Source organism: Onychomys torridus, chromosome 6 (genome assembly GCF_903995425.1).
Source record: "Onychomys torridus chromosome 6, mOncTor1.1, whole genome shotgun sequence".
Lineage (NCBI taxonomy): Eukaryota > Metazoa > Chordata > Mammalia > Rodentia > Cricetidae > Onychomys > Onychomys torridus.
Window position 1 is genome coordinate 129,089,956 of NC_050448.1, and position 18,075 is coordinate 129,108,030.

At 43.5% G+C, this 18,075-nt stretch overlaps 1 protein-coding gene across 2 annotated transcripts in view; it reads right to left on the bottom strand.

Moving 5' to 3' along the window:
• The window catches only part of St6galnac3 (ST6 N-acetylgalactosaminide alpha-2,6-sialyltransferase 3), a 516,606-nt gene that overhangs the window by 296,464 nt on the left and 202,067 nt on the right, over positions 1–18,075 (bottom strand). For both annotated transcript variants that reach the window (XM_036191009.1, XM_036191010.1), the window contains exon 2: positions 8,557–8,751. In XM_036191009.1, coding sequence (XP_036046902.1) covers positions 8,557–8,751 — 195 coding nt within the window. The remainder of the gene's footprint in view (positions 1–8,556; positions 8,752–18,075) is intronic.

Here is an 18,075-nt window from a genome sequence, read left to right on the forward strand (position 1 = left end):
GAAAGTAGTTAAGTTCCAACTTGAAGACCAGTAGGGTCTAGTATGTTGAATCTCCACAGATAATTCTTTCTTTCCAAAAAGCAAATATAGATATATGTTTGTCTGTTCTTGTGCTATTTTCCATTATCTCCCTCCCTGCAGAGTACCAATTCCAGACTCTAAATGCCCAGCATTAGGTTAGTGTGTGGGGTGGGGTGGATCTTAGGGCCTCACTTTCTGTCCTGTATCTCAATTCTACAAAGCACCAGGAAGCCACGTCTCCCGTGTTCAGCCTCCTCTCTCTTCCCACTCTCAGCTGCTGGGTCTGAAGAACCCCCTGATCTCAGAGAAGGGCTGCAGGGCATTAGCTAATGTGTTCTTGTTTAATTCATCATGTTCTGGCTATAGCAGGAGGCTGTCAGATTATCTTCAACTATGTATGACCAGATCAGAATTCTTAATTTCATTTTCCTTTGAAGTCAATAATAGATGTATTAAATACTTGGTGTACTAGCTTCATATTACTATAACATCTGAAATAACTAACTTACAGGAAGGAACATTTATTTTGGCTCACAATTTTGGAAGTTTCCATCTAAGAATGGCATGTGTGGGTTCTGTTGTGATATGTTGCCATATCTCAGGCCCGAAACAATGCATCACAACAGAGAAAACTGCTCACCTCCCACCAAAAGGTAGGAGGAACAGAGAAGACACTTGGCTCACAATTCCCATCAAGTGCAGAACCTCAGTGTCCTGAACACTTGTCATGAGGCTCCACTTCCCAAAGGTCCAATGGTGTTATCCTGGGGAATAAGCCTTTGTCAGGAGGGCCTTTGATGGACACCACTCAAATTATAGCCCTTGCAGGGGTTGGGGATGGGCAGGAGGAACTATCTACTAGGCAAAGAGCTCAATGAATCACATGTGCCATTTCCCAAGCTTTGTTGGCTAGTTCTTGACATGGGAACTGTGTGGTTACTTTTGAAACAAAATATTTAGAATTGGATGTTTTCTTTCATATGGCTTACTCTGAAAAATGAGTAATCATAATTTAATGTCATCTGCTTAATGACAAGTTATCTTCCAGACACTTCCACGATTGTTTCATTGGAGTTATGTAAAGGTTCACAATTCTTAACAAATGTGGAATGATCCTGTTATATAAGAGAGACTCAGCCAGTCTTTACAAATACAATCATCTCCAGATGTTATTGCTCTAGAACATGAGTCTCTTCCTCAGTGAACTTCACCTTCAAAACTTCTTTAACATCTTCGGCACTCTGCTCATTAATATGTGTTGATTGACTAGCACTCGTGGTTAGGATAACTGCCAATTGATTAATCCAGTCTGGGTTAGTCACTTTGCCAGCCTAGCAGCTCAAGAAAAACTAAATGAAAAATTATTTTAACACCAGGACCCCAGTTCTATCACTTTTTCAACCCTTTAATCAAGGTAAACTGTTTTGTTTTCCTTTGATCGTCACAAACGAAATAATATAATATTTGAATTTCTAATAGGCCCCTTTCAAGCACGGTAACATGACAATTGGCAAATGCACAATTTTTCTACCTAAAGATCAGTAATGAGTAAAATCCCCTTCTATCTTCCTGGAGAAACAATTACTTTATTAAAAACTGTGGTACTAATGGAGCTTTCATCCATAACAGATGTGATATGTAAAGTGAGCATCAATCTCTTGGGGTTTTTGATGCCTCAGCAATACAGACAATTTTACCTGATAATTACATTATGACTGCATGATTTATCAGCTGGGTATGCATGGCCAGAGATTCAGTAAGTGGTCAGGTTTGTCCAGACAGTGTCTGCATTTGAGGCCTTCATTCTGTTCCCTCCAAGAATCAGTGGGTTTACTAAGCAAATTGCTCCTGGGCACATGGTCACTGACAAAGATGTTGACAAAGGCCTTGAGTGCACAGCCTCCTGGCACCACAGCTGACTGATGGACGACTTCTGGTGTGTGGCCTCCCAACAGGCTTGAGAGTTCAGACTTTGAAAGATGGCTGCTGTTCTCCTCCAGAGGACAACTTATTCAAAGATGAGCCACAGGGTTCTGGGGGTGGCTAGAAAACAATGTATTTGCTATGTCTCTTGGCTTTAAGTGACAAAAAAGTTAAAATCAGCCAAAGTGGAAAATAAAGTTTATTGATTTCTATACATAAATCACAGAGCTGGAAGGCTGACTTCCAACATAGCTGGGGCTCTGGACCTAGAATGTCATCTCAGGCTTCAAGTCTCCTCTACAACTCATTTCTTCTCTCAGTGTCTTGGTCTCATTCTCTCTGGGGATATGACAAGACACCCAGAGAATCATATCCCAAATACTCTACCACCCTAAGAAAAAGGAATTCTGGTCAACAGTGTTACAAGAAAAATATAATAAAAATCTGGAAATGGTTCAAAATGGCTCTTCTTGGGCCTTGTATCTTGCCCAATCACTTCATTTTCTAATACTAATCTGACTTTGTGGTCAGCCCTATGGTCAGTAAGGGAGAGTTGACCACAATAAAGGGTAAGTAGAGGGAAGATAGGCTCATGAGGCACTATCTATACCCAACAGGCTACCATAAGAATTAACCATTTTCTTACATAATGTAAAATGTATGTTTGTATTTAGGAAAGTAGAAATCATTATGTAAACACAGGTTCATGTATATGTTGCATACATTTATGTAATGCACATTAATATAGTTTTGTGAGTATGGATGCATATATATTTTTTCCACAGTATGTATTTTTCCTCTTTGTATGTATCACTGCTCAAAGTACAAGTGTGGTCTTTTCCTTTTCAAGGATCTTATTCACATCCTAGGTCATCATAACAAGTGTGTGCATCTTCCATTTTCTGTAGTCTGTATGACTATATAACATAGTCTATATTTCTACAACTAAACAGAGTATGTTTGACTCTAGCCAAATCAGCCCTGGAGTTACCCAATTTGTGTTTAATTTCCATCTCTGGAATATGGAGCATCATGCATGCCTTCTGAACCTCTCAACATAGGGTGCTGTGTCCATGTTTAGGCAACAAAATGGAGCATGATTAAAAGTGACAACTTGTATGGTTTGTAGGGTTAAGGTGAAGGCACTCCAAGCCAGAGCAGCAGCCAATCAATGGAGACAATATTTGAATGGAAGAGAGTGGATCAATGGAAGTGAGCCAGGACTATAGAATATAAGGCAACTTGATTGTCAATACAGACATCAGAGTTCAGTGGAGTTCTGGAAGCAGCACCTTGCTCACAGGGCACAGAGCGGGATGATGGCGGACAATGCAGATTTTTTCACGTCTGCTCTGTTCCTGGACCCTCCATGCTCTCCACCTGCTCCATCCTTCTCCCAAGTACCCACCCTATATCCTTTTCCATTTCTGTGATAAAAGCACCTGACAAAAGGCAACTTGGGAGAAACGGCTTTATAATGGCAGAGAAGTCAAGGCTGCAAGAGCTTGAACTGGTCAGGCACTGCATCACAGTCAAGAGCAGAGGAGGAGGAGGGCATCCTCACCACTGTTCAGCTGGCCCAACCAATGAAATGGCACTGTCCACATACAGGCTGGGTCTTCCCATCTGAATGAACACAAACAGGAAAATAAGCATGCCCACCCACCAACACAGTCTTGACAGTTCCTCATTAAGACCCTCTTCACAGGTGAGTCTAAATTTTGTCAAGTTGACAATCAAAGCTAAGCATCATGTTACCTGTCTCACATGCCACAAAATCACCCTGGAATTGTCTCAACCCTTGGTGATGTCAACACTCTACTTTGCATTTAGTTTTACACTGTCTTGAGATGTGCTTTTTCACTGAGAGTTGCTATCTCACAGCCTGCCTGAGAAATAAAATCCCCTCTCCTCCACTCAACAGATGGATGCCCTCAGAAAAATGGTAAGTGTTGTTTAAAATGACAAATCCAATGTGCATGTGTCAAATACGTAACCTTTATTATACATTAATTGTTTCTTTCTGTAAAGCAACTTGAAAGTTGAAATTTCTTTTTCTTTATAATTACACAAATGGGAATATCCAAAATTTAATTAACAATTAAGTTGATCAGTTTAAAATTTTGAGAGCAAAATTATGCATATAATTGCTCTCCATATACTTCTGTAAAATCTAAAGCCTATATATCCAAACATAAAAAATCCATTCACGCCAGCCTTAGTTACAAGTGCACATTTATTTGACTGTGGTGAGCATGTTCTTTTATTGCCAAGAAAGTCAGCTTTGTTCCTTAATTGTTACAATAACCACCATTTAGGAAATTCTATTGCAACATCAATATGTTATGTGCATCTATAATTAGACTAGCATGGCCTGCCTGTCATAGGAACTGATGCAAAGTATTCCTACTTTGTTTACTTCAAGCTTTCTAGGATTCTCAGTTTTTAAAGAAATGTACTTCAGCTAGTTAAATTAAGAGACTGAAAATACAGTCTTTGATTGCTGTGTCCTGGATGCCCAGACTTCTCCCTGAGCATCATGGGAAAGGGCACTGTTTTCCAAATACCAGCCTTCTTCTCAGTTCTATCAGATCTGGAGGAGATGTCTGCCATGAAACTGGTCACCAGAAACTTCTGGCTGCAGCCTCCTTGATCATCAGTGACTGATTCTCCAGTAGCCAATGCAAATGTTCTATAGGTGGCTTGCCATAGGCAATGTCTTCATACCATGTCACATCACAAAAAAGCCCAACACAGTGACTGAGCCTATAGTAGAAAACTAAGATTGGAACCTAGCCCAAAGTGAATTTCTCTCTCCCCCCCCCACTTGTCATAATCTCAATAGAAGGAATAATGATGCATTGAAACTAATCTTGCAAGTGTCTAGATCCTTTATCCCTGCCCTTCTGCTACAATAAATAATTCAGAATGCTTAGAAAACAGCAGCATTTACAGGAAAATGCCAAGTGTAAATATATATGTTGTTTTTTAAACCCCCATGGATGACATGTTTTTTAAAATCATGTTCAATGTGAGTTGATAATATGGTCACCCTGTCTTAATACCACAGAATGGTTCTTTACAGTTACTCTTGATAAAAAATATTTACATGTTAGAATTTTTAAAATACTGTGGGGATTTGTAAAGTTCTATTGTATTTTACATTATGATATTACCATGAGATCTTGGGGACAAGCAAAAAAGGAAAGGTTATGACTTAACAGTGATATATACGTGTGTCAAGTTAACAAGAAGTGGGTTGTGCTGATTAGTTTTTATTGTCAACTTGACACTAATACCTGGGAAGAGGGAACCTAACTCAAGAATGGCTCAGATCAGATTGGCCTATAGCAATGTCTGTAGAAGATGCCTGATTAATGACTAATAGGAAGGGCATGGACAGCACCCTTCCTAGGCAGGGCAGAGCCTGGCTGAGTTGTAAAGAAGGGTGGCTAAGCAAGCTGGAAAGCAAGCCAGTAGGCAGTGTTCCTCAATGGTTTCTGCTTCAGTTCTTGCTTGAGTTCCTGTCCTGTCAAAATAATGGACTATAATCTTGAAGTTTAAGCTGAAATAAACCCATCCATCACTAAAAACAATTTTAATGTGATTGCATTATGGATAATTATGAGATAGTAAGGGAAGCCTGAGAAGCTATGGATCAGCTATGAGGTACAGGGGATACAACAGGTGCTGCAAAGTCCACATCATTCCAGTTCCTATTGCAGCTTGGCGCTACCTCAGAGTGATAGCAGCCAACTCAATCATAGTATTTATTGGTAAGGATTCCAGGTTCAGTGACCAGCAGAGACATCAGAATTCAGCCCTTATCCAATTAGTGGCATTGATTTCATGCCTCAAGATTCCCTCTCACTCAGGAATAGGAACTTGAGCTCACACTGGTTTGGAGAGGAAGGGGAAGTGGGAGGGTACCTGCTGCATTCTATTCCATCTTCCACAGCTATGCTGGGAGGGATGTGTTACTTCCTTCAATCAGTTCTTCAGAGAGCAAGAAGCAAAGCTCTTGGCTAAATAGGAAGACATCAAAATGTGCTTCCCATCTGCCTCCACACTGACGTGATCTCCAACACAGTACATACTCCATTATGCGATCCCCTCTTACCTCCAGAAGGTTGTGCATCAGCTCTTTCTAAATAATATCCTCTGCACGGTCTTTCCCTGGGATGAGTGCATTAAGTACGAGATAGGATGAGAAGGCCTTCAGGAACCAAAGTCATAGAACTAGTGATAGGTTACTTGAATCAATGCTCTGAGACCCTCAAGTCATGACCCCTGAGGGTGCAGAGAGGGAAGCAGCTCCCTCTCATCAATGTCCGGACTAACCTAAGGAAAGCATAATAAATATACTTAATTGTAATTTTACATGGAGGACTGTCTTAGTTACTGTTCTCATAGCTGTGACCAAATAGCTGGAAGTATGGAACTTAAGGGAGGGAAGGGTTGTTGGCTTGAGAGCGTGCACTCCATCATGTGGAGGCAGGGCAGAGTCCACAGACAGGAAGGAGAGGTGGGGTTACTCCAAAATCCAATTCATAAATATTTGGACAAGTATAAGGGCTTTGCTATCCAGTGGTATATTCCTCATGAGCACAATTCATGAGATACTTTATCCATATGTTCCATTTTCAGCCTGTGACAGGCACTTGTGAATGATTAACCCATACTGCAGGGTTATAGAATATTAAATGACAGCCAGACATAAAAGTAACGAGAGACAAGAGCAAGACCAGCTCTTCTCTAAAAGACACATTTTTATACAGGTAATCAATTTATCAGAACACTTGACAAATTCCAGCAAGAGACTTTCCAAAGTTAATTTAAAACCAATTAGAGGATACTCGTCAAGCAAGACTCTGAGGAATTTATATATTATTAATGGTGCCTCCCCTCAACTATAAAGGTCTAATAAACAGTCTATAAATCCAGGAGATACAAAAACAGTGTTTAAAGAGTGAAGTGTTCAGAAAGCAGCAACTCAGGTCTGCCACTGGCCACGGAAGAGGTGCCCCTCTCCAGGTAGTCACAAAATAATTCTCCAACAGATCTTGTTCCAATATGCTCCTCAGTGATGTGACACACTGGTGGACTGTACCTGTCACCAACAACTTCAAACAGGAGTGGGCTTTGCACCAACACTGATGTGCCTCACACTTGCCCCATCCCATGGAAATGACTAAAAACAGCTTCATTACCTTTGCTTCACCTTATTTTTGAGGGGCTCCCCTGTTCTGTACCTCAGGAAACAAAACTCTGAAGGTAACTCTACATATGGTTCAGACCATAGTCTTCATGTGAATATGAGCACCTAAGTTAGAGTCCCGAGAATCTCCATGTCTGAAGGCAGACAGACTGTGAGAAAGGTGCTTTTTGTTTATTTGTTTTGTTTTTGTTTTTGTTTTTTGTTTGTTTGTTTTTTCAAGACAGGGTTTCTCTGTGTAGTTTTGGTGCCTGTCCTGGATCTCACTTGGTAGCCCAGGCTGGCCTCAAACTCATAGAGATTGGCCTGGCTCTGCCTCCCGAGTGCTGGGATTAAAGGTGTGCGCCACTGTTGCCCAGCTGTGAAAGGTGCTTTATGAACACAACAGGGCCATGAGACACAAGCACTCACTGAAGCTGTGGCCTGCACATGATCAAGCCATAGTGCTCGGTGGGACTTCAAAAGGAGTACATGAAGTTAGAGTGGATCCAGTCAAAACACATACATGTAGGAAATTCTCAAATAAGTAAGTCAGTTTGGTGGCATGTGCTTGTGATCCCAGCACTGGAGAGGCAGAAATAAGTGGATCCTGGGACTCCGGGTCAGTCAGCCTACTGTACATGGTGAGCTCTGGATCAGTGGAAGACTTCATCTCACAGTCAAAAAAAAAAAAAAAGTGCACATAGTGCCTGAGGATCTGATCCTAAAATTGCCCAAGGTTGTCTCCTGGCTTACTTACACACACACACACACACACACACACACACACACACACACACACACCTTCTAGCCTATTCTTCCTAGCTGTCAATATTTAGCCACCCTCTCCTGAGACACTAACAGGCCATCAAATTCAGTGATTGAAGGATTTAAATGGTTTTAACCCCTTTAAATGTGGAAACATGTTAAACTCCATTATCTCTGCAGCCACCGCAAATGTTGAAATTCAGCTTGACTTTTTTTTTTTTTTCTTAGTTCTAGGTCTAAGGATAACGGAGTTATAAAGAGACAAATGCTTTTCTCAAGTCTATAAAGAGCTGTCCCCAACCAGATGACCTACAGGAAATAAAGCCGGCCATTTCTCCAGCTGGTGGCCACTGATCAGAGCATCTGAACGGAAAGATATGTATGTAAAGCTTCAAACCACCAGGAAAACAGGTAATTGCTTCCTCGACTCCATAGGAAGCCAGCCATTTGATGGTTTGATGTGGGAGGGGGTAAAAGAGTTTAGACATGTGTCAGAAGCATCTAAGAATAGAAAAACAGAAAATGTTGTCAGGGGCCCAAAAGATCTCAGTGGGACAGAACGGGTAAATGGAATGACTCAGAAGCCATCTTGCTCCTACTGGAAAACAGTTGCCATGGATACTCTCCCAGGTAACTCTCTCAGGTCTTACCTCTTGGGTCCTCACATTTATGTATCCATAGTGAGTTCGAAGAGGCTGCCTGAATGTGTAGGACAATGGGGTCCACTTTGTTTCAGGTTGTCCAAAGCAGTTCAGGAGCAAAGGGAAATTCATGTCATTGACAAGGCGCATGGCTAGCAGCAAGAGGCACAGGGCTATGAGGCTCACCACAAGCACAGACTTCCTCTGCAAAACAGTGGAGAAGAAAGGGAAAGAATAATGAATGACCTTCAACCAGCACCAGTCACGGGGGGGGGGGGGGGGGGGGCGGATAGAGGTGGTAAGGGCAGGGTGGGGGCAAGGGTGGGTGGAGGTGGGTATCCCTTTCTCTCTCAGAGGAATCAAAGGACTCTCTTTTAGGTTTTTCAGTTGGAGCAGAGAAAAAGCCATCATCTGGCGAGCAGGTGGCAGATGCATTTCCTACCCTCTCCCAGCCTTCCTTCCTCTTCCGTATGGTTACCTTCGTCCACTCCTTTCATTGGAAGAACTCAGATCCGACATTTCCACCACAGGAGACCTTTCTTGAGTCCTCAGCTCCTCCCACCACCATCCTTTCATTAGTAGCCCACCAGCCCCAGCAGAGGTGAAGTCTCACGACCCCTACCAAAGCAGTGGTTCTCAACCTTTCAAATGCTGCAGTCTTTTAGTACAGTTCTTCATGCTGTGGTGACCTCCAACCATAACATTATTTTTACTGATGCTTCATAGCTGTAATTTTGCTACTGTTCTGAATCATAATATAAATATCTGATATGCAACCCCCAGGGGGGTCGGTGGGCCCTCAAAGGGGTCGTGACCCACAGGTTGAGAACTGTTGCTCTAAAGGCATCTTTACTGTACTTTTCCCACAGTGCAATTATAGCAATTTCTTTTTCTAGCACATGATTCTCAGATCCTGAAGCCAATGGATCTGCCTGTCACAGGGTTTTCTCTGTATCCATGCCCACTGCATAGAATTGCAGCTTAAACCACACAGGCCATCCAGCAAACACTTGAGGGGAATGCATGACTCTTTAATTGACCCAGCTTCATCCCCACCTCACACTTCTGGGTCTGTATCTAGCAGTTTCTATCAACAGAAAACTTCACCTATGTACACAATGTAAAGTCGAAATGTTAAACACCAGGAGAGGGACGAATGCCCAGCAAACAGCCTAAGAACATTCCCACAAATGTCCTGTGAGGGAAGGAAGTCAGAGCCACCACATCTGGTTGGGATGAGAGAGAACAGTGATATACACTGGAAATGGAGCTTAATAAAATGCATGTTTTGATCGGTAGGGACGTGTGAGCAGATCTTTCTAGATGGAAGAAACAGGCAAGGAAACAAGAAAGCATGGGTTATCTGTAGGAACCAATCAGTCTCTCTTAGCGTGTGCAGAATGCAGAAGGAAAGTCACACATGATGACAACAGTGGGTCGCCCTGGGTACCACGCTAAGATGTGTGCCCTGAGTTGGAGAAAGCCAAAGTGGACTTTTTGTTGTTGTTCACTTGTTGGATTTTTCTAAAGATGAAAGCTATGTCATAACCCAACATAGTTAATAGTATTTTGGAATAGGGAGGAGTACAGTAGTTAGAAATGGGTAGGAGGCTGGTCTTTTGGTAAGGTCTTGTAAACCAAGGATAGAAACTGGAGCAGTTGGGACAAGTAGTGAGTGAGACTCAAGCTCCTCAGTTTAGGTGGATGGGACTAAAACCAATTAGATAGGGCATTAGTGGCAGACACAAAACTTGAGCTGGCCTTGGGCCTAGATAGCAGCATCATTACAGGGGATCCTGTAGAAGTCACCTCGGTCGCAATGATTTATCCAGGGAGCCAGGTGGTAAGCCCATGGCTCTCTGGGTGCTCCTCTCTAGCAACCAGAAATTCAGCAGTCCTGGAGTCAGAAAGTCAAACCAGAGCAGGACAGAGAACAGAACTGTGGACAGACCTTAGGAACAGCTATTGTGACGTGCCCCTGCTGACACCAGACTGGGCTTGACCTCTGAGCTGGCTTCCAGCTGAAGGAAAACCAAGCTGCTGAGAATGAGTGATCCTCCACTGCTGTCACTGCTGGGTGTGGAGCCTGTTACTTCCTGGTGTAATTACCTCCAGAACTTCTCAAGGGAGAAAAGAAACCTCAAAACAGCCATGATGCGTCCTGCACCACAGAGTAAGCCAGGCAGCAGAGCCAGCATCCGGAGCCACCATCTCTTCTCAATTCCTGCTCAGCTCCTGTAATTTGTAAAACCCACATTCCTCTGTCTAGCCAGCCTAATTTTCTAATCACCCAAGAGTCCCCTGAGCTCTGCCTCCTTAGAACCCTTTATCTCCCCATGAACCACCACAGCCTTACCTCATTTAACCTTCTAATCATGAAGAAACGTTTTAATTTGCTCTTCTGTGGAATCATTATGTCCACAACCCTGCAATGTGTCAAGGTAACAGCGTAAATGAGGTGATGGATCTTAACAAGTTTAAAGGGGCATGGACCAGAAGAGACAGCTAAATAAAACCAAAGAGACCAGTCACCCATTAAGTAAGAGAGAAGAACACTTCTTTCTGTCACTATCCAAACCAGCAGCTGCTCCGAAGGGCCCAATATGATCCGTGCTCTCGTCTACTCCTGAGCCCAGCACGGCTCTCTGCTCCTCCCAGCTGCTGAACTTGCATGGCTGGCAGTCTTGGGACAAAGGCATAGAGGGCCCTCCTGATCCACCACTAGCAGCATAGACTTAATGTGCACAGGAGACAAAAGTAAACCAACCACTTTTGAGAGGAACTTCAAAACAGAGTGAAGTCACAGCAGCAAAAGCCTGTGCCCCGGGGTTATCAAAGGAAAGCTACAATGAGCAAAGAGGGGCGCCTGGGTGGGAAGGGGCACCTCCCCTCTGTGCTGCTCCTGGAGCTGTGCTCACAGGGGCCAGGGGTGTTCTCTTCATAGCTCAGACCTCCAGCCCCACTCCGTCATGTTACTGTGGGTGGCCAGGTTCTTCTTCCCTGTCTAATGGAATGCTACTCTTGTTTGGCATGGAAGTAACTCACAGTGTGGACACAAAGCATCCTGAAACTTCACTAGAGAAGGTCTAACTTCAACCTCTGCCAGCAAGGACAACAGGACCTGACACAAACGTGTGCTCTCTAGCAGTCACCCCTGTCACACCACAGCCACAGTGAAGACCATGGCTTGGGCACTCCAGCACACACACAGCTATGTGCAGCGAGCATGCACGTCTATCTGCAGGAAATACAAAGGGTATGGAGACGTGAACTGAGCACCGATACACACGAGGCGCCTAAATGTAGCCACGCCTTGGAGTTCAGACCCTGTGTAGACTAGGAAAGGTTCTGAGAAAGAAAACAAAATCAACCAGACAGAACAGGCGATAATGAAACGTGTCAAATGAGGTGTAGAGAGGCTGCATGGGTGGTTGAGGAGCACAGAGGAAGGGACATCTGCTGTCCTTAAGAGGGATAGACAACATTCAAATAGGGTCCCCAGGGCTGCGGGAGAGTGGGCAACACTAAGGGCATTCCCGTCACAGGGAAGAGCAATTGGACCAGCCTTTGCTTTATCAGAAATCTTCAGGACATTTGCTAAGAAGACTGCTATGTATACCAAGATCAGTAGATTATGCTAAGCAGATCATAAACCAATTTATTCTGCAATTGCCATGTGCTGGTCACTATGTTGAGCCAAGCCACACTCGGGTCAGTTTCACAGACAGGTGTGGCAGAAGCCGTCAGAACAACCTTAAGATAAACAAACTGCCAATCCGAGTTGAGGAAGCAGACGTGAGTACTCGCCAATGGTGAGGAAGGCTTGGCTCAACAGATGTTCTATGAGGCACGAAACAAAACATAAAAACAACCATTCCTTGAAGGCTGGGTACACCGACGTTAAATGATACAGTGTGTGGAGAACTCAAGCACAGTCAGACAGCATGAACTCGTTAAAAGTGAAAGATCTTATTAGGTTGTAACTGTCAGTTGTTAAAAATCTTTTATGTGTATATGTGGCTGTGTATGTGTGCATGCACTCAGAAGCCAGAGATCACACATGATTTTGTGTGTGTGCGTGCCCACACACTCATATGCACATACACACAGAAGCCAGAGGTCATATAGTGTGATTGTGTATGGTAATACACTCAGAAGCCAGAGGTCACACAGTGTGACTGTGTATGTGCACATGCATTCAGAAGCCAGAGGTCACACAGTGTGACTACTGCGTATGTGCACATGCACGAAGGAGGAAGCCAGAGGTCACACAGGACATCTTACCTAATCACTCTCCACTCTCACTGAATCAGAGCTTACTGATTCAGCTCAGCTTGCTAGCCACAAGCCCCAGAGTCCTCCCATCTGTGAAGTCTCTCCCTAGTACTGGTGTTAGAGGTTCATGCTGAGCCACTTTGCTTTTTACATGGCTTCTGGGGACCAAAGTCAGGTGTCCATGCTTGTAGCAAGAACTTTACCAACAGACTGAATCTACTAGCTCCTATTGGATTCTCTTGATGGGTATGAATTAGCTAGTGGGTGAGCACTCATTAGGCCATGTGAAATGCATGATAAAGACTAGAGAAAGCTTTCTCCAATAGTACAAGCAGCTGCAAACCCTTGAATTACTTGGGGCAACTTATCCTTACAAGCTCAAGAGGATGCCACTGTGCCCAAGTAGATCTGATGAATTGCTTTAGGGAAAGTTCATTCCCCCTTTGTGCCTCATTTGGGGGAGTCTGAAGGGGCTCAAAGCAGCTGAGACATTTAGAATTTAATCCCCTGTGTACTTCAAAACTCTGCATCAGAAAATGTGACATTGCAGTTACGCTCTTTCTCAAGCTAGAATGAAATTCATCAGACTTCACAGCAGAAATGCCTAATTCAAAACAGACTCCATGAGGAGTTCATGATGCGGAGGAAAAGAACACTGTCCCAGAGGCCTGTGCTCCTACTCAACTCACAAGCCATACTGAGAGATGCTTTTATCCTTCCTTCATAGAACTAACCATTCACAGAGTAATACAGTCTTTATTAACCTAGTCAGATGCTCCCTTTTGTCAGGACCACTTCTTCATAAATGACAACCTGAGAGAAGGTGTGCTTTTCTACTTAAACAATACTACATGATATTCAAAGTGGCCACATCTCAGTAGGAGCGTCGTTTTTCTTCATTTGCTGAAATTCAACTAATCATAAATTTAAAATGAAATGCCAATTGGATTATTTGTGAGTGTTCGGTCACTTCACAGCCCGGTTTGTCCCTGGCTATTGCTTATTCGTGATCACACTGAATGCCAATTCTTCTCTCAGGCTGAAACATGTCATCACTGTGGTTCAATTTTTCACCATTGTCCAGCTCCAAATGGGCTTCATGATGAATATAATAAAGCCTCAGGCCATTTTCAGGAAGAAAACCTAGCAAAGCTCAGAGTGTGTGAATAAGACCTTCATTTACTTTATCTGTTGAGTCAACAGTCTGTTTGTATCCCACTTACTAAGTGACAATGACCTCTGAGAGAAAATCTCAGTTTCTGTTGGGTGGCGGTCAGGAAAGTGGTAATAAAAAGGTGGACTCTCCTGGTGAGACATGATGCTCAACAAACTTCAAATCATATAACAGGCAGTACTGTACAAAGGGCAGCCTGAGGCTGCAGAGCTGCTGATGGAATTGCTGAGGTTATCCATAAGAGTCGTGAAGGGCAAACAAGATCGGCACAGGGAAGTTAGAGTGAGAACCCAGGGGATGTAAAAAACGTGCCATGGTACAGATCTGAGATAGGTTCAGTTTACAAACATGGGGGCCTGACTTTGATCCCCTGCACATACATGAAAAGTTGAGTGTAAGGACATGTGCTCTGTAATCCAAGCTCTACTGAGATCAACAGAGAGCCAAATTACCACCTAAGGTCCCAGTGGAAGGAACCAGTCCCAGAAGGAAGGGAGGAAGGTGTTGGAGAGATGTCTCAGTTGGTAAAGTGCATGTTGTACAAGCATGGAGATCTGAGATCAGATCCCCAGAACCCACGGAAAAAGCTGGACCTAGGGGCACCAGACCATCCCCAGCTAAGGTGGGGGGCAGGGTAGAAACAGTCAAATCACAGGAGCTCATTGATTGATGAGATCTAGGCTCAGAGAAAGATTCTGTCTCAAAAATTAAGGCAAAAGCTGTAGAGGAAGACATCAGATGTTGACCTCTGAATACATACTCACAGGACCACAAACATTTCACACACACACACACACACACACACACACACACACACACACCACCTACACATGTGTACACTCCCACACAGATAGCAATATGGTAATAACTCTAGAGGAAGGACACCCAAATTGATCTTTGGCCTTGACATGCATGTGTAGTGTACACACATGGACCTACATGCATGAACCTACACCTATGTGAATATGCACACATAACCATACCTACACAAAAATTCAATTTTTTATTTATATATATGTGTGCATGCATGAAGTTTATGTGGACCAAGTATATGCAGGAGACACTCACAGAGGCCAGAAGAGGGTGTTAGACTTTCTGGAACTGAAGTTATGAGCAGTTGTGAGCTATGTGGGTACTGGGAATCAAATGTGGGTCTTCTGCATTAGCAGTAAGTACTCTTAACCACTGAGCCATCTCTCCAGCTCCCACAGAAGCAATTTAAGAAAAAGGAAAGCTTTTGAGAACAATGTGAAAGATTGTGGAAGGAGAGGTGCTGGAGTCAGAAAGGACATGAGCAAGAGTTTCATGCAGCATGCTAAGGAGCCTGCAGGGTCAGGCTTGATCCTAGAGTGCTCCCTCTAGAGGTAGTGTAGCTGATGGACAGGAAGCAGACAAGATAAGAGAGAGAATGGCTTACTTCATCAGGTGTCCCTAGTGGACATTATGTTTCTAGTGGAAAGCAGAACAGTCTCTCCTGTGGCCATCCTTTCTTCACCCACAGAGCACCTTGTGGGGGACTTAAGTCCAGAACAAATGCAGGGCTGAGTCCTACATATTTTTTTTTTTATTTTGGTTTTGGCTTTTTGAGACAGGGTTTCTCTGTGTAACAGCCCTGGCTGTCCTGGACCAAGCTGGCCTTGAACTCACAGAGATCCACCTGCCTCTGCCTCCAGAGTCCTGGAACTAAAGGAGTGCATCATCACGCCCAACTCCTTGAGTCTTAACAGTATGTTAACAACAGACACTTAATGTTATCTATATAGGTTGCTTATGCAATCTGTTTCCCAGACAAACAACAAAGGTCTGAGGCTGAGTGGCCCACCCAGAGTCACAGATGAAGAGGATGAAGAGGAATTGAGATGCTATTCTAATGTCAGATCCCAAGTTCAGTGTATAGATTAACCAAGTCTTTAATTACCATTTGTCTTAATTGTTTTATTGCTGTGAAGAGACTACAACCACAGCAAATCTTACAAAAGAAAGCATTTAATTGTGGCTTGCTTACAGTTTCAGAGGGTTAGTCCATTAGCAACATGGCAGGAAACATGGTGGCATGCAGGTAGGCATGGTAGCAGTCTACATCGGAATCTGAAGGCAGTAGGAAGAGAGAGCCACTGGGCCTGGCGTGTGCTTCTGAAAATCAACACCCATCCCCAGTGACAAACTTCCTCCAAAAGAGCCACACCCACTCCAACAAGGCCACACCTCCTAATCCCTCTTGATTGGTGCCACTCCCTAATGACCAAGCATTCAAATATATGACCCCATGGGGGCCATTCCTGTTCAAACCACCGAACAATTCCTGCCAACAGGAATGCTCTCAGAGAACTGGTTCAGAAACATTAAGAGCTGGTACCAGCCCTAAGTAGGTTTTGAAACATAGTATCAACAAACCAAATATCTAATTCATATGGAAAATTAAGAGACTGACATGAAGCATAGTAATTATACTTACTTTGAAATCAATAATTGTGGAAAATTAAATTCATTTTCTCTAAATCTGGCTTTATTCCCAGCATTAGAAAGACAGCTACAAGGGAGCCTTGGGTAGTAGGAAGAGAAAACAAAGTAATCCTCTTGTTCTACCAGACATTGGGCACCTTTGTCTTACTGTAGGCTCCTTGTGATGGGATGGGTGTGGCTTCTCACCTCAGCTCCACAATCCTATAACTTTTTCACTTATTTAGGACCCTGCTAGAAGGCAGATTGCTTGGTGGTTACATACAAATAAAATATACTTGAGCGCCTGAATGGATAATGAAAATGTGGTACATATACAGACTGGAATTTTATTTAGACATAAAGAAAACAAAATTATGAAATTTGCAGGAAAATGAGTGGAACTGAAAATATTATATCACACTGAATAAGCCAGGCTCTGAAAGACAAACATTGCATATCTCTCCTATGCAGATCCCAGCTTCCAAAGATTATTTATGTAGGGGAGGGGGTGCAACGAGTGAGGGTATAAACTGGGGAACGGGAAAGGGTCCATGAGACAGGGGAAGAGGTTCCAGGGAGTGCACGTGAGGAAGGAGAAAGCACATGCCACATGAGAATGGAAAGAGGAGTCGAGAAGCCGGAAGTGATGGGGACAGAGGAGACAAGGGGTAACAGGAAGATGAGGAGGAGACATCAACCAAAAGAGTCTGCATGAGAGCATCCAGTGAAAATCTGTTACTTCACATTTCTACTAAGACAAAAGGGGATGGGGGTAAAAGAAATAACACATTCATTCAACCCAGTAGCACCCTTTAAGGATTTGGGATGCTTGTCACAGTCAATAGGAATTCCAAATACAGAAGGCAAAATCTAGGACTATAGAGAATTCAAGGGTACCACCGGCATTAACTGTTCTGTGCAGACACCAGGCCCTAGAGGACAAAACATATATGGCTGCAGCTTTCCCGGGAAGTCTGGTTTTGTCTGGTTTTACTCCAAAGGAGGCTTCTTATGGCTGGAATGTACCAAACTAGGCACTAAAGGTACCACGAGCACTGTGAATGGCTGACGACTCGAGCAAATGCACAGCCTCAGTGAAACATACCCACAGCATTACGTTTTCTTTCATTTCCCGTCCCCTCTGGGGAAAATATCTTTAGGGATTTTTTTAAACAATTCTTCAATTTTGTGTATATATACAATGTATTATTATCGTATTTATGAACTACTCCACTCTAACTCCACCTAACTTCATAGCCTCTTCTTTCTCTAGAGCCCACAGATTACAACTGATGCTGTGCGCATGCACACGGATACAGCCCCATCCACTGGAGCATGGACAAGCCATGTGAGGTCATATCCCTAAAGAAAACCATTGTCTGTCCCTGGAAACCTTCAACTTAATAGCTCTCAGCCAGGGGCAGGGCCCTGTGAGGGCCCCCATCATCCAAGTCAGATTGCTCACTGCCTCAATCTTGTATAGGCTGCCACAGTATCCTGTTCACAAGACACTATTCCAATTATCTGTCACTACATAGCTGAGGACAGCCCTAAATTCCTGTTGACACTTCCACCCCTACTTCCTGCGTGAGGAGATGACAGGCATACACTTCCATACTTAGTCTTATGAAGTACTG